General features: G+C 39.2%; 1 protein-coding gene across 1 annotated transcript in view; it reads right to left on the bottom strand.

Moving 5' to 3' along the window:
• otog (otogelin) overlaps positions 1–18,131 on the bottom strand; it is a 68,116-nt gene extending 49,985 nt beyond the window's left edge. Inside the window, exons 1-15 of the mRNA XM_040024805.1 lie at positions 17,120–18,131; positions 15,203–15,360; positions 13,971–14,092; positions 13,671–13,879; positions 12,797–12,927; positions 12,585–12,691; positions 11,637–11,746; positions 10,968–11,093; positions 10,616–10,724; positions 10,178–10,224; positions 9,025–9,170; positions 5,905–6,037; positions 4,882–5,059; positions 760–884; positions 155–367 (exon numbers count right to left, since the gene is read on the bottom strand). Of these exons, the coding sequence (XP_039880739.1) occupies positions 155–367; positions 760–884; positions 4,882–5,059; positions 5,905–6,037; positions 9,025–9,170; positions 10,178–10,224; positions 10,616–10,724; positions 10,968–11,093; positions 11,637–11,746; positions 12,585–12,691; positions 12,797–12,927; positions 13,671–13,879; positions 13,971–14,092; positions 15,203–15,360; positions 17,120–17,297 (2,092 nt within the window). The 5' untranslated portion in view covers positions 17,298–18,131. The remainder of the gene's footprint in view (positions 1–154; positions 368–759; positions 885–4,881; positions 5,060–5,904; positions 6,038–9,024; positions 9,171–10,177; positions 10,225–10,615; positions 10,725–10,967; positions 11,094–11,636; positions 11,747–12,584; positions 12,692–12,796; positions 12,928–13,670; positions 13,880–13,970; positions 14,093–15,202; positions 15,361–17,119) is intronic.
• Between the last annotated feature and the right edge of the window lie 2,614 nt (positions 18,132–20,745).

The raw sequence follows: 20,745 nt of genomic DNA, 5'->3' as shown, positions 1-20,745 counted from the left end.
ATCTGTGACCTTGAACGGTGAGTTGGGAGAAATATTTGGATTTGATATTAGACATGAAAACAAAAAATATGTCAGAAATAATTGCTAATTTTGACATCTCTGTAGCAGCAGGTACATTCTTGGACAAAATATGTTTGGCGTGAATGTGACTCACCACAGTCAGATATCTGTGATCGAAAGTCAATGATGACGGAGAATCGACGGCAGTGGCGAGCATAGTGGGCCAGCGACGAGCAGAGGCAAGGCGTCCCACACTTACAGGTATCGGAGCGACACTGCTGATGGAAGGGTGTTGGACTGAGGTACTCATGACAGGCAGCAAACAGATCCTGATTCAGCACATCACACATTTCTGAAGCATAGGTCACTGTTAAAAATAGTTTAGAAATAATTCAAGTAAACAAGTCTTGCTCTCTGTGATTCTGATGTCATGAATCAAATACAAACCCTAAATAAAATATTTTTAAAGTTGTTCATTTATGTCATAATCATTGTAAATTCACTGGATAATACAGATAAATATGTGTGTAAAAATATAAGAATAAAAGTAGAAACTAAACTGATTTACACCTTAAACAGAGCTTGGGATACATTTTTACTGTGATATCAACATCAAAATGTCCAAACGTTTTATAATAATACATATGTTTTATTTTATAAAGCACCACTTACGCAGTTTAACATAATAAATGTTATATGACTGAGTAAATATGTTATTTTTCTCTACTGAAACAGAAAAAAGGAGGAAGAGAAACTGACCAGCCTGCTGGTGTGTATCACAGGGATCAAGCTGAGGCGTACTCAGGCTGGACAAACACGCAGACAAAACCTTCCAGGCATTTCCAAAGAGCTGAGGAGTGCTTTCTATCATACCTGATGGAGATCTGAACCAAAACCAAAGCAAGGAATCAGTATGACAGCACACAGATAGAAAAAAAGTCATTTTTATAAAGTGAGTCCAGTGCTATCGTGTGAATGAAGAGTTGCCTTTTGATTTTTGTGGTTACAAGTGTTGTTGTGTTCACAAAATAACATTCTGATAATATCAGAATCAGAATAATTATTAATCCCAGAGCAAATTATGTGGTCACAGTTGCTCAAAGACAGTAAGAACAGTAACCAATTAAATTAAATTAAATATTACAAGTTATAAAATATAACAAAATACTAGGGGTGCAACGATACACAAAATTCACGGTTCGGTTCGGTTAGATACTTTGGTGTCACGGTTCGATATTTTTTCGATACAAAAAAATGTTCATGCATTTTTAATTTGTCATTTATTAAAATTATAAATATATATTTTAACTCAAAAGTACAGTTTTTAAATTTAACCCTAACCCTTGTGCGTGTTTTTTATTTTGACAGCGAATGCGCACCTGCGGACCACTTATGTGCAGCCCTGGTTATTTAGCTCGTCATATTGCAGCCACAGAAATTCTTTTGTCCATGAAACCATAAAGCTGCACTTTCTTTTTGCCTTATAGTCTCATTTGTCATAACTTCTCCGTTTTGTGGTAAGCTTTTCTTTGGCTGTCACTTCTTCACCCTGACCTGTCTTATTTGGCTCAGCAGAACTAAAATATATATGCTGCTGCTTTTACACGCTCACTCACATAAGCTCAGCGATTCTCTGCGCGATCAACCTCTCACATGTTTAAGCTTGCTGCGAGAGATTTCACTTGTCGTGTTTGCATAGTAAGCTAGCGATTAATAAGACGATGTCAGAGGAATTGGTGCACAAATTATCATCACTCACAGATCAGTGCTGTCACTCTCTATACACAGTTCGCACGATTGCAAAGTGAAAGCAAAAAAACAAGCGCAAATTCAAACGCGACTTCAATATGTCACATATTGACAGTGGCTCATCGATGCCAATGACATAATTACCCAGCTACATTTCTGAAAGAATGCAAAAGCATTGACATATATTTTTCCTACAATAGCCCGACGGGCAGGGAAGAGATAGATTTTGGTAGCCCGACTGAAAAAATCGCTAGCTCCGGGACGTCGGGCTAGCGATATTGCAAGCCCTGTATCTGATTGAGGAATCACTCATCTTTGGAAAAGAGAGTTTATTACAGAGAAATGTCTCTTTCCAAAATAAAAGCTATACTATCCGCTTCTTCTGGGCTATATTCTCAGCAGCATAAGGAGAATCATGTGCTAACAGCTGTCTAAATGACTCGGCTAAAGTTAGTAGCATGCTTGCTTTTTTTTGTCTGCTTCCACTTGTCTTTGCACTAGGATGATGTCGGCGTAAATGTGCAGTCATATTCGTTGTGTTCCCACTAGTGCTTTCAGGTTAATCTCGTTGAAATGACCTTAACGCCACAACACGGCAAATCTCCGTTAACGAGCTACCGCCGATCGCTCCGTGCATGGGGCTAGACGGCAAACACGTTAACGAGCTAACTGCGCTAACACACTAGTTCACACCAATGTAATTGAGCATTGCATGGCACATCCAACATACTGTTTTACTTTAGTCCATGACTCGCTTACCTTCAGGGTCATACGTCACATGAAAACCAAAATAATTCCAAACGCCAGATCTGAATGAGGTTCAATTTGCCTGTTGCAAGTAGAGCTTAACTTCTGTCTCGCTAGCTTGCCCTGCGCTCTTCCTTCTGACTATGCTGTCTGTGTTGAGCGCTCAGTGGATCTGCGCTCGACAGTGCAGCCTAGGCGGAGTAGTCGAACACAGATTCACTGAGCGCTCAACACAGACAGCATCGTCAGAAGGAAAATTGATAAAATAAATTACAAATGTTGTATTGTTCGATACATATGCGTACCGAACCGAAAGCACTGTATCGAACGGTTCAATATCGATACGAATATCGTTGCACCCCTACAAAATACCTATAATTATAAATATTACTGAATGTTACACAAAATTAAATATGTGTAGTTGACATTGAGGTGCCCCTCTTATTATACTGACTTTTCTCTGTAGAGGATGTGACATCAAGAGTGTGCACTGTGACATCCACATCGACCCCATGGATTGAAACAGGGGTCACTGAGCATGGCAGGAGATTATATATTATTGTAATCAGTCCTAAAAATCTTACAAACATGGTGTCTTACTGACTTACTGAATCTGGATGGCATTACATTGACCTTCAGTAACACTGGAGTTGTTTTTGACCAGGATATGTGCATATTAACCAAATATGTAGGACTGCCTTCTTGCATTTATGATATCTCTTGAATTAGAATCAGCCCGTCTCAGTGATGCTGAAAAAGTTGGTTATGCATTTATTGCTTGTAGGCTGCATTACTGCAATTATTTATCAGGTTGTCCTAAACACTCACTGAAAGCCTTTAGTTAACCCAACATGCTGCAGTGAGAGTACTGACAGGGTCTGCAAACAGAGAGCATGTTTCAGCCATACTGACAAACTTCATTGGTTCCCCGTTAAACCCAGAATCAAATTAAAAAATCCTGCTCCTCACATACAAGGTCTTGAATAATCAGGACCCATCTTACCTTAAAAACCCAATTATACTGTATCTTCCCAACAGAGCACTTTGCTCTCAGACTGCTGGTTTACTTGTGGTTCGTCAGGTATTTAAAAGTAGAATGGGAGGAAGAGCCTTCAGCTTTTAGGCCCCTCTTCTGCAGCTCCCATTTGAATTCAGAAGACAGACGCTATCTCTACTGTCAAGATTAGGCTTTAAACGTTTCTTTTTGATAAAGCACATAGTTAGTGCTGGATCACGTAACCCTGAACCCTCCCTTAATTACACTGCAATAGGGGGCTTCCCATGATATACTGAGAGGTTCTGTTCTCCTTCATTCACTTGCTATGTTTATACACCACTTTAGTTCATCTCGGGCTCCCTCCCCTCACCCCAGCAGGTTGTAGCAGATGGTTGCCCCTCCCTGAACCTGGTTCTGGTGGTGGTTTCTTCCTGTTCAAAGGGAGTTTTTCCTTCCCACTGTTCTCAAGTGCTTGCTCATAGAGGGTTCTTTGATTGTTGGAGATTTTTCTTCTTTCTTTCTTTCTTTCGTCAGGTCTTTCCCTTAAAGCTCTTTGAAACTGTTGGTGTGATTTGAAGTTGCATACATAAAACTGAATTTAACGGCATTTATTTGAAGTGAACTGCATTTTTTAAACTTTTAAAGAAAATATGTGCAGTATTAAATACACATTTTACTTGTACTTCTTTGATCCTTCTCTGAAACATGCTGGACCTGGAACTGATACGAGTACAATAGCAAGCTAGAAGCGACTGACACGGGAGTCCCACCTCCGCCCAAGCCACTATTAATCAGATGGGTTTCACCCAATTCTCTTTGAAGTAGAATAGCTGCCTGCAGTTCTTTCTGACTTACTCCTCTTCTTTTTTTTGCCACTAACTATGCAACTAAGTGTCTGAAATGACTGCAGCTGCAAAGCAAAGCAAAAACAAAACAAAAGGTTAAAATTGTGCAAGTCATCACTTAACTACAGTCTTTTAGTAGTGCTTCAGGAAAAGTGACTTCTTAGCAGCATACGGGCACTTCAGTCAGTAACTGTGATGTATATCCATTTACAGCTGTTAGACAACATCCGCCCTTTATAGTCAGCCATTACGATACGGTACAGTGGAGCTCCTATTCCGCTAACAGTAAATTCCTTGTTGAAGTGGCGTGTCCAGTTGGGCGCTCATCTAGTCCCCCTAAAAGAGCTGATCATAGAGCTGGGCTTTTGATGCTGAGCCGCCGACCAGTGTGCATTACAGAGAGAGTAAGTGTGAGAGGGAGAGCACTTCACCATCACCTCCCTCTTTGCCTCTGAAACAAGAGCATGCACTCTCTCTGTATTATTGGAGGAGGGGTTAACCAAGAGCGCAAGAGGGATCAAAGGTCAGCCAGCACACACTTACAGGAAGTCGTCTTGAATGTTGCCATTGAAGGTGCCGCACAGCCCCACTGTGTCATCCTTCCACAGCTCATCCGCCTGCAGGTAAAGGCGAAACTCCTTCCAGCTGTACTGCAGACGCAGGCCGAACACCGTCCTCACCTGGACAAACATTGATGATAGCTCCTGGATGTGGAAGAGGTCTGCAGGAGACATATATAGGACATTATTTAGCTCAAAGCTGGTGGTGTGCAAAGCTTGTTCTTTTACTTTATAATTTTTCCCCAAACTATGGATCAAGCTACCAGTCTACAAATCTTCGTCTTCCTTGCTTTGTTCCTGGTACACTTTTACATCACTTTGCAAATTATCACTATAGACGGGGCATCAGCAGCACTTGTGCACCAATACTAATTAATTAATTGATTAATTAATTGTAGTTACAAACTCTATAGTGGAATCTTTAATAAATAAAGCATAATTGAGTAAGAATGACGATGAAATTTATATCACTCATATCCAAACACATATTTTAGTGGAATCCAGCTTTTAGGTAGGTGCCAGTGTAGACTGTACAACAGCCTATATCCCAAAAGTATGTCATTCATAATAAAACAGCCATTTCAGTTAAAGCTGTTTGTGGAATTTTATTTGGAACTTGTTTCCTTTTCTTCTTTATGTGTATAAGTACAGTTGTATAAAATGAAGGAATGGAAAATCTGTAACAGAACATAAAGAGCAATAGCTATTAGTGTTTTTATTCATTCAGGTTCAAAATATCAGATCACTCTCAGACGCTGTCAGATAAAGCACACAAAAGCCTGTTGACTTGGTCTGAGCATTACTCATTTTACATGAGTAATGCTCAGAGGAAAGACATTTTGTGCAACACAATGTAGGAGCTAACCCAGTAAAGTATTGTGAAAAATTTTCATTCAATAGCACAGCTGTCATTCAATCTGTCCCTGCCATAACCCACAGAGTGCTGAATAAAGTCGGGCCCTGGATGAGAACAATGCTGGAAGGTGATAAAAGATGAGGAGGTTACCATCAGAATAGGGCAGGGAGATGCGGTACTGTCCAGCAATGAAGACCTCTCCAATGTGACTCAGAGTAATTTCTGTTCTTGGATCTTCATCAATTACCAGGTTAACTGATTGTATGCAGGCCCCATCCAGATTCTGCAAATGAGACGAGATGGTCTGATAAAGCGTTCAGACAGTTTCCCAAACAGTTAAGCAGAATGAAATAATGGGAAGAAACACACTCAAATAAAGCACTCTTCCTGAAAAAATGAGGGAAATATAATAAAGAGAGAGGGCTTTAGTCTGTTAGACAGGTTGCTGGTGTGTAGTGATGGAATAAATACCCAAATCTATAAAAATGGAAAATAATATTCTGATTTCAACCTAAGACAAAAGTCTGAAGTCGCACCGTAGCCCCTACAGAGTGTACTATGCATAACCCACCCTACAATGATGTTAGATGGAAAATTTCCACCATTACTGGTAGTTTAATCTGTAGAAACAAATCTCTGCATATGGACATGCAAATTCTGAAGGAAGGGATATTGGTAATCGCTATTTTTTTTTTGTTGATCAATCACACTTTATCACGCTTTTGTTGCATGCAGGAAAGAAAATGGAGATGCAAGAGACCTGCTTTTGTTCTTATTATTTACCATTTACCAGTATGCATATTTCCTTTTATTTTCTATGAAAAGCTACATATGTAGCAGGCAGAGATGGGCAGTACGAGTAAAGTAAGGGATTACTATTGCAAAAACGGTAATTAGATTACCGTTACTTTCCCGTAGGAACGCTGCGTTACTGCGTTACTAAAACCGTGATTTTTTGCGAGAATGTCTCACGACAGTGACGTAAGCGAGTGCGCCGTTAGAGACAACAGCTGTGTGCAGATCAACAATGGATCACATATCGATTGTGGGAGAGAGTATGAGCGTGCAGCGTTTAAAGCATGGAAGTACTGACCTTACTTTGAGTTTGATTCCATAAAAAGTGACAAAAACATTAGCGTCCATAGTGCGTGGGAAGAAAACTTCTTTTTACAGCGAAAAACCCCCCTAAACTTCCAAGCAAGCACCGAGTGCGCAACGACGTAATGGGAAACTCACAGAGAAACTCGCGGATTCTTCAACTGACCGCGGCACACCTGCACCAGGGTAAACCTCCGCCTACCGCAGTCCTGCTTTACAGGTGAAAATAGAGCAACAGGACCGCTGAGTCTTTGACTTTATTTATTTTCTGCTGTGTTTTACTTGCATCTATTTGAAAGAGTGAGTGTAAACACAAAAAATATTTTATTTTATGTGCTGGAATGTGTAGAAAATAGGTTTAAATGTTAAACTAATTTATTCAAGTCAGAGAATGTTGCATATAATTAAATTTTTGCTTGATGCATAAAGTTAAAAGATTAAAACTGATAAAACAAGTTAAAAAAAGAGACTTCAGTAAAGTAACGGGATTACTTTTTTGGGGAAGTAATCAGTAATTAGTTACTGATTACTTTTTTCAAGTAACTTGACCAACACTGGTAACAGGCTACTGCATACTCATTTAACAAAAACATTAAGGCTCAACTTTAGTAATAGATCCAGAGTTTAAAAGCTTATCAGATAATAAAAAGTGGCTAATAATAGAATCAGTTGACAATAGTAGCGAACAGTCTATATGGTATATATGGAAATAAATAATCACAGGCACATGGAACATGCTCTGCAACTCACTGTACTGATCTGCTGAAATAAATGAAGACACTGTATTTCTTTATCAACAGGGTTTTAAGAAGGCTGGAATGAATGGTTTGGTATGTGAGTTTTAAACTGGAGACTATGTTGCCTGTTCTGCCTGGTTCCATCACTCAACACTGGTGCCAATAAACCTACAATAATAGATTTTTGTTGTTTCTTAAGGGCAGCGGAAACAAGGCTGTAAATACAGCACTGACATAATATAATGACCCTCTAAGCTGATGAAACTAGCAACTGGTGGTTTCTTTCAGCCCCGCTGCAACTTTTGCCCTCCTCTCCTAAACAGCACTGTGAGAACAGTGGCAGTGAATCAGACCAGCAAAAACACACACATGAAACCAAGTAAGCTTAAAGAATTTCAATCAATCAATCTTTCAGACATACAGGTGACTATGCAGTCCATTGTTAATGTCAAAATGTTTCTTATAGCTATAATGAAGTCATTTTAATTTTATGTGACAGGACAATTCAAGTGTTTTAGGAACTTTCAATGTACAATTATGCAAAACAATCACATAAATACCAGGCATAACTGGTGACAATGGTTATAGCAGTTGACATCTAACAATACCCACTGACAGATATTCCACTCCTTGGGCCAACCATTGTTAAAACAGAAAAGTCTTATTTATTATAATGTATCAGCAGATTGTACAGTTTGACTATAAAACTTAATGGAGCTATAAAATATAAATGCTCAAGGCCATCACTAATTCACAAAATCACCCAAGTTACTCTGGCTCACTTTTATTTCAAAAGTAAGGAAGTCTGAGTGAGACAATAAACAACCTGCTGCTATGAATCATCTCTTTCATGAATGGCAAAGCCCCGTAACCAAAAGGTTTTATCATCCCTCCTACTCTTCCCATCATTCACCTCCTGTTTTTGCATAACCTCCTCTCTGTCCAAGCCCCCCACCCTTCCAGTGCCCACTTCACTACAAAGCTGTCCGCAGCTCTGTCAGTCAGGCTAGATAAGGTAATCCTGTTTAGTTGGCTGTTAGAGGTCTTGGGCCTTGGCTCTGACAAGTGGGACATCTCATATCTCCCATCACCTGTCTGCTCAGCAGCTCAAAAGTCTGCCGGGAAACTGAAGGCTCAAAGATGAGGGGGAAAGAGACGAAGCTCTCAGTCTTTTGTAGGTTTTTCTTCATGATCATTATCGGCCAGAGCAGTTGTAGCAAGGCTCTAAAACAAAAATGACCTGGACTGAGGGGAGTATTAAGCACTTACACTATGATATGATCTACATGAAAGACAAATTGCACGTATTTGTAAGCCGAGCAAGTGAATAGTTCTGATTGCAGTAGGTAAAGTGGGGGAGTTGTGCAGTCTGTCAAATAGGTAGGAAAATGTAACAATCATGTCAGAACAAGCAAGCAGATGATGTGTAACTCACAGCTCCACAGGCGGTGTTCTGGATGGTTACTGTAAACTTTGCTGAATTGCGGCTCTTGGCGAGGACATACTGGCATGTTGCAGGAAAAGTATAGATCCGTCCATCAAAGGACTGAAAATACATGTCGCCTGTCACCGAGCACTCGCCTGCAGACAGAGTGGTACATTTACTGTAAGTGTCCATGTGTGTACTTCAAACAAAAGTTAATGCAAATGTATCCCGTTCCATAGCACTACTATAGCAATAAATAAACAGTCCTGTGCATGTTAATCAATTGACAGTTTATGTTTTTCTCTCTGTGTAAATATCACACCTCGTCTGTTTTTGGTCCACAGCTATTATTGTGAGCTTTCTCCAGCCTTGCTTTGTTCCATATCTAATATAACTGCTTTGCACTTGGTTTTTACAAGGAAGCTTGGTTTTTCTATGCACACGAACCACAAACTTTATTTCCCCCTTAAGTATAAAGATTTTTTTTCTTCCATTCTACCACAGCATTCTTCTGCATATTTCTTTAATTTGTGTCTCTTAAAATCAACAAGTTCAACCTTTAATAACTTGCTACCATTCTGAAAATGTCAAGAATTATTGTTCCTCTTGATTCCATGAGTCCATGCTTTTTTTCCCATTTCTAACAAGGCAAAATCTGTCCTTCTATTAGAACTTTTGCCTTAGTCATCTTTCTTTTTCAAAAATAAGCATATATTCCAACTTTCTTTTCACTGTCCAACAGGGGCAGGTGTTTTATAGTACCTTACCAATAAACTCTTCTCTTCCCTTAGTACACTGTCTATTCTCTCTTCTCAAAAATAGTTTTCGCACATTACTTAACAATGAACCATCAAAGCCAGAAGTGTTTTGTAAATGCACTAAAGTGACTAAAATCACTCACTAATTACTAAAATTATCCATTTAAAATTTATTTCTTTAGACTTTTGTACTTGGTTTAAGCCACTTTGGCATGTATGACAGCCTCAAGTGTGTTTGGGAATGATTCTCCAACCTAACTCTCACAGTCCCCATCAAACACTTTCATGGAATCATTGTATAGACTGAAAGTATTTAAGTCTGAAATCAAATTCACTGAATCTTGTTGAAAAATTTACTAGTCGAGTATATCAATAAACATTTCCCACAGGGGAAAGGGACAAACCTGGGCAGCTGTAGTCAGTGCAGTTCCACACTCCACCCACGCATGTACTGAAACAGAAAGCAGAGACGTCCACAGGTGGCTCTGGGAACATGAAAGGCTGAGCTAATCAACAGGATCACTGAAAGAAATTGGACTCACTGCACCCAGGTGGTCAGATCTGAGAAGATTAAAAGGACTGTATGGGGAGCGTAGGATAATATCTTGTCTTTAATACACAATACCGCAATTTTTTATTACACAAGGAAAATCAAAGCTGTCATGTTATGAAGTGTTGCCAGAGATGTTATTAAAAAACTGTAAAAATAAAACACGCCTCACTGTTCCCTAGCTTTTTATGGGATGAAGAGTATTTAAACAGACAAACCAAAGACGTTTAAGTCTCTTCATCCAGATATTTATGATGGCATACAAGGTAACAGAAGTGTTACCACTGCTCACCAGGTGTTGCATTCCTCCTGCAGCGTCTGACCAGATGGATAAAACATACCGTGGTACTCACAGGGACAGTCAGAAGGCATTACACAGCCTCCATCCTCATATATTAGACCTGGGGACAAAGATTAGAGATTCAGATTCAGACTTCAGATCATCTGGGGATGAAAAAAAAAATCATAAGACTGATAAGACAGAAAATGCAAATAATGTGTTAAAAGTAAAGTATAGGCAATGTAATAACAGTATTTTTTATTATTATGAGATTTATGTTAAGGTCATTACACAAGACAAACTATAAAGATAAGGAACTATTTTGAATAGGAACATAAGAAGCAGAATCTCAACAGACACTCACCATCGGGACAATAGCATCCATCCAGGCAGGTGAGCTTACTGTCAATACACGTTCGCTCCAGGTTGCAGGACTCCGGACAGCAGCTGATACATTCCCTGTGCTGCAGTCCTAGAGAACACCGCTTCACTGGTCACAGAAACAAAACACAACACATACGTCAAAGCTTTAAGTTTGCTTCTGTAAAGCCCAATTACTCTTGCTGCCATGATCACTGAAATACAGGTTATAAACTGAAATTTGAACCTGACACGTCTGCAAAACATAAACAAATGTGCTCAATTAGCACCTTTTCTAGCTAGCTGGTGTTCATTAGCCTGTTAATAACCTGCCCTCCAGTTAACTTCCACACTTAAATATTCTTAATTATTTTACATTAGATAGCCCTTTATAACTATTCTACTAGTATAAATTATTTTAACCCAGCATCTGTGCCTGTAAATTATTCCACATTCATATTTTGTTTTATCTACTATGTTCAGGTAAATCCCTTTTTTATAAATCTTTATAAATCATGTTTTTGGACTTGACTTTATTTTTTTTAACCTTGTAAATATATCATTTATCATCTGAAATAAAAAATAGAACAATTTCAGCTACAAGTAAAACTAAATGTATCATTTTTCTTCTGTTCGTCCTGGCACACATTTTAAAACACCTGGAAAAACGTACCACACTGAGGAATGTGCTGCCTCCACTCATGCAGTGGGTGGTCAGCATGGGCGCATGCCCGGGCGTACTCGGTGAACACCTGGCATACCACATCACCATTGGGATCCGACCTTCAACAGGGTAAAAAACAAAAAGGAACTCTTTGAGAAGAGCCAGGAGAGGTGTAGCTACAGAGCCAGTTACGCTGAAATGAGACTGTGCAGCTCAAATAAATAACTACTCACCAGCTGCTCTCACCAGTTTCCAACTAGCATACAAATTTAATAAATAAAGCTATATAGTTTTATACTTATAGTTGGCAAATTGTAGTGTAGCTACGTCAGTCATGACAGTGATGACTTCAGACCAAGTGAATCCTGTCATAAAGTAAATTCTTTCTTTAGTTCTTTAGTTGTAGGAACAGATTGCCATGGCTACTGTTACTCTCAGAGGGGGGTACGTTCAGGATCATGGACGTGAGCCATGAAAGACACAACTGAGTGTCTTTTAGAGTGGGATCATTTTGAATGAGTAAGTAACCAAAGTGCTCACAGTCTGAGGACATGGATTGAAATGCAAAAACTAAAATGTGGGTACATAAGGATATGTGCAAAAAAGAGATCTCCAACCACCTGTACAGGATGTTACTAATTTTTAGATAATGTTACGTATGTGTCAAACTTTTATGATGTTTTGATTTGCTTCAGAATTAGTATCAGTAATTCAGAACAATGACTCTGCTGTTCATGACAGCAGAGTCATTGTTCATGACTCTGCTGTCATGAACAATATCAGCAGAAACTAAATAAATGTTTCTTCTAATTTTAAAGTAGGAGAAAGATTCCACACATTTCACAAGGATAAACTATGGATACTAATGGTTCATACCATATAATGTTGACAACACTCAGATTTTTTCCTCAAAATGAAACCCTTCCAACAACTAGATCTTAAATCGGTTGCTCTTACATGCAGAGGTCGTTGGAGCAGCTGGCCATGTAGGACAGCGGACTGACAAAGTCATGGCAGCTTTGAAATGGTGGATCCAGCAGCATTGCACACACCTCCTCCACCTTCTGTCACCATAAAACACACAAAAACACTTTTTTACTCATCTAGTAGGTAATTTTCTCAGTTTCATTTCACTCATCTCGCAGTTGCTGTTTTATTTGACACCTTACCAGTAAAACATGAGATTTGACTGTAGCACAAGGTGAAGGGAAGCCAGAAGGCACCATAGGACATCTTTCCTCATGTGGATGTGTCTCTACCCAGCTATTCCCAAACATTTCAATTTCATGAGTCAGCACGCCTAAGAAACAGATATCATGTCTGTTTAATTATGTCAGTAGTTTTGCCTCCTTTACACTTCTTCACATCTGGAGTTCAGTTGAGTGTTTTAAAAGAAAAAGTGAGCCGTGTCTTTTCTACTTCATGGTTCAAGGATCACCATCAGTTTTAACCTTGACCTTTCACTTTTTAGCTGAATGTTAAACTTATAACCACTGCTTACCAGTCATGGCTCAGCAGAGATGGCAAAAGTACACAGATTCATCACTTAAATAGAAGTACAGATACTTAATTTTTCAATAATCTGTTTCATGGACATAACTTCTTTACTCAAGCAAAAATTAAAAAGTACAGACTCTGAAATGTACTCAAAGTATTAAAAAAGAACTAGCTCCTTTTCTATTTTTTGCCAAGTTAACTAAAACTCATGTCATATAAATACTGTAATAAAAGGAAATACAGACTTCATCTCTTATAATTCTAATGAACGTACTCAACTTGTATTGTATGTGTCATGAAGAACAAAAGCAGATAAAAACAAAGAGATTTTTTTTTTAAAAATCTATCTCTATTTGCTGTTGCCTGCATTGTAGAGGGTGGCTTTGCTTCCTCGCCTAAAGAGAAAAATTTGTATACTCAAGGGTTAAATTGGAATTCAACTGGTGTGAGAAACCCTAAGATCAGCTGCTGCTCTTTGTGGATTTACACAACTGAAAGAGACATAAGCAGATGCTACATGAGCAATGAGACTGAAAATGATCTCACCATAGCTCATCTTCAGGTCATCGTGGACGTCGGCATTAAAGTTACCACATAAGCCGCAAGTTCTGCCCACAAACTCTGGACTAAGCTTGATGTAGACAGAGCCGCTTCGTCCCTCCCATGCCAACGTGAAGCCATGCTGCTGCGTTACTAGCACGTACTGTGAAATCTGCTCCAGCTGCAGGTCGTGGATGTGTTGAGGCAGCTGCAAACTAAACACAAACAGGGCAATTCCAGTATCATATAAACACCACCTTACCTGAAGAGATGTAAAATAAAACATACAGAGAGAAAGCAGCTAACCTTTGGCCTTTGAAGGTCACATTGGTGGCATGTAGCCTGACTTCTCCCTCCCATGGCAGGAAGAGGCTGACAGATCTTTGGCAAGTGTAGGGGTCTGAAGTACAGGCCGGGTCGTTGTGGACCTACAAACAGAGAGGTGGGACATTAATTTAAAACAGGTGTGGGTTCATTACGGATCTGCGCACAAATAAAAACTGTGTCATTGAAAATGTCACAATTTTCATGTTATTCTTGGCCTGTCACAGAATTCTTATAATGCACATTAAATTTTTTTTTTTTTTAAAAACAGTCTAGTTCTTTTTTAGAAACTGTCCGGGGAATGAAAATCAAGCCAAGTTATATATTCTTAGCTTGTTGTAAAACAGTAGTAAGACTTTCCTCAAGTCAGATTTACCTCAACAATACAAGATATTTGTAAATGAATTTAAGCTACCTATCCAAGGAATCAGCCTTCATTGCGACATAGGTTGACATAGAACTTACAAGGAAAATTTTTGGACCAAAATGCACAAACCTTTAGGGGTTTCGTTCAAATCCAGTGCTGAAAATAGTCCATAACAAATGTATTGTTTGCACAAAAAAAAAGAAACTGAATCCAGCTATTTTAAAAAATTACATAGAAATCGCATTTCATTTACATTAATTTAGAACCAATGGACCATATAGTTCTAAAAAGCAAAAGTATTTAAAAAGCTGAAACGTGATCCTAAAAGTAACACACACACCTGCCACTTTGTAACATTTTTGAGTGCGTCATTTTATCTGCTACAACGGAAAATGTCATCTCCTCTCCTCCTAACATGCTCTGTTAGGATTGCTGCACTGTGTTTTCATATGTTATCATTACTGAACTTCATTATTTAATTAATCCAAACTACATTTGGATCTTCTAATGTCCCCTGTTTAGGTTGGTTTTCCCCTACACAGATAAGGTATCTGTTGCCTGTTCGGGGGAACAAAGTCCTAGTCTGTTGCAGATACTTTCAAGGCATAGTGGGTAATTGCAGCATTTAATGGTAATTGACTCTAATAACCAGATAGCTTTCACTAATGTTCAGAGCAGATCTTTTCCTCAGGCTGAGTCTGAAAAAAAAGAATGTGTTTTGGGGCAGGAGGCCACAGAGTCCAAATTTTCCCCAAACTGGAGGCAGGCGTTGAACCGAAAACTACTGGGCAGCTGCTCACCTGGAGGTTTTATTTCACCCCAGCCCAGGTCCATGTGAACGACTCACCTGGACAACGATGCTGGCCTGGGTGGTTTCCTCACAGTCCCTCAGTAAAGTATAGGCGCACCGGCCTGGGAGGTAGTAGTAGAGGCCGTCAAAGGTCTCAAAGTTGTACTGACCCCATGTCCTGCATGTCATCTCCCTCTCAAAGCCAGAATTTGGAACTAGGAATATAAACATGAAAATTTCTCTTTTCATTTCACTTAATTAGCCATTAAGACACAGAAATGCTACAAAACACCCTAACAAAGCTTTTCAATTTAGCACCTTTTAGTATTTATTAGTATTGTATTTTTGTCCACTTGTTAAATGTACAGTACTGTGTAAAAGTACTGAGTCACCCCTTTTCCTTTTTATACTTTGCTAAGAAAATGGGAGATAGGTGAAGCAATGTAGTGAAAGATGCACAAACATACACGGAAATAAACTATATAAGGCAAAAGCAGGCATTTTGTTATGTTCTCTGTCAAGATTATCCCACGCTGCCTCAATAATATTGAGGTGCAGACATTGGGGAGGCCAATCCATGACTGACATGTTACACTGTATGTTTTTTTATCCAGGTTTTCACTCCAATGTCTTTTATGGCATGCAGAAAAAAATAGGCTGTTCACAATCAGTGAATCAGAATCAATAGCTTCCAGATAGTATTGGATAGCAGAGCAAAATCTGACAGTAATTTTCTCTATTCATAATTCCATTAATTTTGACAAGATTCCCAAACCCCAAACTATTACAGAGCTTCCATTATACTTTACAGATTGCGGTAGACACTCACTGCTGCACCTCTCTCCTGAGCTTCTCCATACATACTGATAATGAGCTGAACCAAAATGTCAAATCTGGACTTCTGACTCCATCAGACCTGTTACCACTATTTTTCACTCCAGTTCTTGTGTGATTTGGCATACCTCATCCTTTGATCCATTTCCCTTCCTTAAGATCAGCTTCTGACAGCCACCCTACCACTAAGACCATTTCTGATGAGGCTTCAACAGTAGGTGGACATCTGGACAGCAGAGACCTGAGGGAGGCCTGAGATGTCCTGTGTCAGGTCTCTGCTGATTTTTTCCTTTCTTAGGGACATTACATTCAGTTACTGTTTGTCTACTGTAGAGACTATTCTTCTCTACCACTCCTTTTGCTCTCCATTTGAGTTTCCGACTCAAAAATCTCTCTGAACTGAGTGAATGTGTACTATAAATTATTTTTAAAAAGATGTAGAAGACAAAATGACTTGATTTCTCTTTTTTTGGAGGGGGGTGTATATGTTGAACTTAAGAGAAACAGATCGGTAACTTAAATTTCTGGTACAGGATAGCTCAGAGCATCTTAAACATCCTCCCTGAACTGCTCTACAAATTTCATTAAATGACCTCTAATGCTGTAATAATAGGCCTGTGCACTTTTATGATACTGTATTGAACTAACAAGCTGGTTGATCGTTGCATATGTGTGAATGTTAGATAGAAAGCACTTAAAGCATAGAAACAAGTACTTGTATGAATGGATGTGAATGGGTGAATGTTGAAGGCTGTAAAGTGCTTTGAGTGCGAAAGTATAATCATCTCTGGATCTCTTTCACAACATCTCTTTTGTCTGGTCTCCCTTCCATCACCCCCATCCGATCAAGGCAGATGGCCGCCCCTCCCTGAGCCTGGTTCTGCCAGACGTTTCTCCCTATTAAAACAATTTTTTCTTACCACTGTCACCAAAGTGCTTGCACATGGGGGTTTGCCTGATTGTTGGAGGTTTTCTGTATTTTTTGAAGGGCTTTACTTTACAATATGAAGCACTTTGAGGTGACTGTTGTTGTGATTTAGCTTTATAGAAGTAAAACTGAATTGAATTGAAGTAGAGTAGAAATCCACTATATAAGAACCAGTCCACTTACCAATTTAAAAGAGTGTTGTCAGGGTTTACCTGTCTGACATCTGTGTCCAGTAGCCTGATACAAGCTGCAGTCACATGACTCCGACTCAACACATTGTCCTCCGTTCAGGCAAGGAAATGCACAGGGCTCCCCTGAGAGAAAACGAAAGGACAAGCAAACAATTACACTGTTTCTCATCAGACTGGAAACCTGAAAGAACGACTCCATGAATAATTTTCATTATTTCTAATAATGAAAATTATTATTATTAATCAGGAACAATAATATAGAAATAGTGTTTTTCCTTTCTCATAAAAGCTATGTGTACCACTGGTTAATTTTCCATCCTAATAACCACTACAACTGAGTTTAAGTGTTTGTCTGCAAGGTATATATTTAAGGAAGTCACCATCTGCCTCTCTGCTTTCACGTGGAGTTGTGTGGCTCAAAGAAATGTTCCAGTCACTGAACGAACCACCATCCCCCAAATGATAGTTTTTCATCCTCCAATAAAACCATCTGCTCAATGGCCTTCCATGCTGTCTGCCTAGTGGGCCATGTCCCACATTAACATAGGTAAAAGCCATAAAGGAATCAGCCATGGGAGGGGGTCCAATTAGTCAAGCTGCTTTCCTCATGTTCATTCTGTGAGGCACAAGTACTCATTTGGCTCATTTGTTGCTCCAAATGTACACAACATTACTAGGTTTCGATTACAAGCTGTAGCCAGGGAGGTAGAGGAGGTCATCTACTGACTGGAAGATTTGTGGGTCGATCTCTGGCTGCTCCAGCCTGCATGGCAAATATCATTGGGCAAGATATTAACTCCCAAGTTCCTCTCTGATGCATATACACACACACACTTTTGGGGTTGTTTTCACTATTTCTTTACCACAAATATGACCAAGAAAACGGCATGTGCACTGAATTTGACCAGGTTTCTCCTTTTTAACAGACTTCTAAAATGTTTTTAGAACCACATTTGAGGAAAATGGTATAAAGAGAAATTGTTATACTGAAGTTCTCCCTCAAACATTTGTACATTCATCCTTCAATCATTAATAAGAACTTTGTGAACCTACCTGGAATCCTACGAAACGATGACCCCAGGGCTTCCTTCACCTGCCTCGTCAGCAGTGAAGTATTAACTGGATGCTGGTCTGTTGAAATGGCTCCATTGTTGGTTTTTCCAAGTAACACTGAACCAGATTCATTTGATGTTACTGAGCTGGTCAGAAATTGTTCATATGGTGCTGAATTTGACCTTGAGTGATTATTAGACGGTAAACTGTATGATAAGTATTGTGAAGTATTTAAGGTGAGCATGGTCTGATCATCTGGAGTGTCTAGCGACTGATTTGACCATTCTGAGACAGCTTTTAATTGGCTTTGTGTTGTCTTGCTAGATTTTGTACCTGTGCCTTTTAATTGATCAGATATGATCCTAGTGGGTGCATTAATAAAAGAAGAATTCTTGGCTGGTGTGGTGCTGCTTGGTGATTGGCTAGAACTTGTTGTGCTGGTTAGCCAGATTAACTTGTTAGCCAGTGTCTTTTTTGATGATTTTTTAGCTAAAGATGTCCTGCTTGTTGATTGGCTGGTTGGTGTTGATCTGCCTGATGACTGACTAGGTGCTATCACTGTAGTCATTGATGGTTCATTTTGTGACTTGAGTTGTTTTGTCACAGTTGTTGACTGGCTGTATAATGTTGTGCTTCGTGGCAATTTGTTGGATTTTATCGCAGAGGATAGAGATTTTTTATATATTGGTGTGGTTGTTAGTGGTTGGCCGTTTTGTGCCATGCTGCCTGGTGAGTGTCTTTTTTGTTCTGTTGTGCTTTGTAGTAGACTAGTCGATGCTGAGCTGTTTGGTGATTGGCTGCCTGGTGCTGAGCTGGTTTCTGAATTTTTAGATGGCACTGACATTGTTGGTGACTGATTGGATGAACCTGTATTGACTGCAGAATTGTTTGTTTGTGCTGTGCTACCCTGTGAAAGGACAGCTGATACTGAGTTTGATAACTGACTGGTGGGTACAAGACTTGTTCTTGATTGGTTAGATAGTGTTTTCTCAGCTGGTGATTGACTGGATGATACTGAGCTGTTTTCTGTTCTGCTTCCGAGTGATTGAGAAGGTGATGTTGATGTTGTTGGGAATTTGCTGACTGTTAGAAGACTGGTTTGTGAGTGTTTGGATGGTGCTGTCTCAGCTGATGATTGACTGATTGGTGCTGTGTTCCCTGGTGATTGGCTGGAGGACATTGTTCTTGATGGTGTTTTACTAGGTGGTGCCGTGACTCCAGACGATTGGCCAGAGCTCATGGTCCATGAGATGTTTGGTGTCCTTTCTGCAGATGATGTAAGGTTTGACATAACAGCCATGTTGACCAGTGATTTACTGGAGGCAGATATGTTGGTTTCTAATGCAGCGATTGTCATCTGGAGGTGCTTCAAGGAGAAAAAATTGTATCAGCAAATATTTCATGCAACAGTTGCTATACAATAATAACAATAATAATAATAATAAGTCATACAGCTTGAACCTGATCCGAAGTAGCAATCTTTCAAATCCTCTTACAACTAAATATGTTACATCTGATCATTTTCATATTGGAACTCAGTAATGTTTGGCAAAGAAATAAAGAGAGCAATTTCAGCAAACTAAAATAAAGTTCTTGTAATGCTTTGCTGAATTAATTCTGTGAGTTTAATATCAAGCTAATCTGGAAAACGAGTACAGGTCTCAGGTGACAGATTAATAAAGATTTGATTAAAATGTAAGATACCTAAAACTTTTACAATTTAGTGTTTTGTTGAAGAAAAATTCCTCCCGGAATTAGGCTGGATGTTGCCAAATTAGAATCATGATCGGCAAGGATGGAATTGAGGTGGTGCTGGGAAAGGAAGAGGCTCTAAAGAAAAGACCTGTCATCCAGCTTTCATTAACGACTGCTCTGTGACTTACAACACAGTTTTCCTTTCCAGCTCAACAACCCAACTGACTCCCTTTTGGTTGTGTCTGTTTCCTCTTTTGGATGACCTCTATTGTCTAAAAGTATTCGCCCCTTTCATTTCACTATATCGATGTGTGATATGTGAAATTAGAAGGCTGGTAAAGTGTTCCCAAGAGAGTAAAACACTGGGGGAAAACACTTGATATCTGGAATGTTTTGGCATGGCGATTTCCATATTAAGATAACTGGATATTTTACAAAAAAAAAACCCACCTTAGCAGCAGGTTTGGTTTTAAAACATTCTCATTACAGTGGCATTCCAAAATTATCAGTCCAGCCTTGCTTCCACACTTTTACGTGACTGGATACTTGAGCTCTGAAACCCAGCCTTTCATCTCAAAGAGCAGGAACAAAGCAGGTGGCAAGGGTGATGTGTAAGGGGGGTATAAGGGGTACCTGACTATGAATTATTAATCAGTGATCAGTATCAGAAAAACAAAGAGGGAGTACTTCACATATGTAAAAGCACTATGTCAATCTGCATATAATAATGCACTGATTAAACTAAAATTAGAGCAGTTAAAGCTGCTCTAATTTTAACAAGGACATTAAACAGAGTTAAAAAAAAATACCTATAACATTTTTTTTTTTTAGCATATTTTGTGCTACTAATTGCTTTGCTCCTTTATGGGCTCCTATAGTTTGGACCGGATTCTCATGAA

The sequence above is a fragment of the Simochromis diagramma genome, unplaced genomic scaffold (assembly GCF_900408965.1).
Source record: "Simochromis diagramma unplaced genomic scaffold, fSimDia1.1 OVJJ01000299.1, whole genome shotgun sequence".
Lineage (NCBI taxonomy): Eukaryota > Metazoa > Chordata > Actinopteri > Cichliformes > Cichlidae > Simochromis > Simochromis diagramma.
Note: the sequence above shows the minus strand (reverse complement) of the source record. Positions and strands in the feature narration are given on the sequence as shown.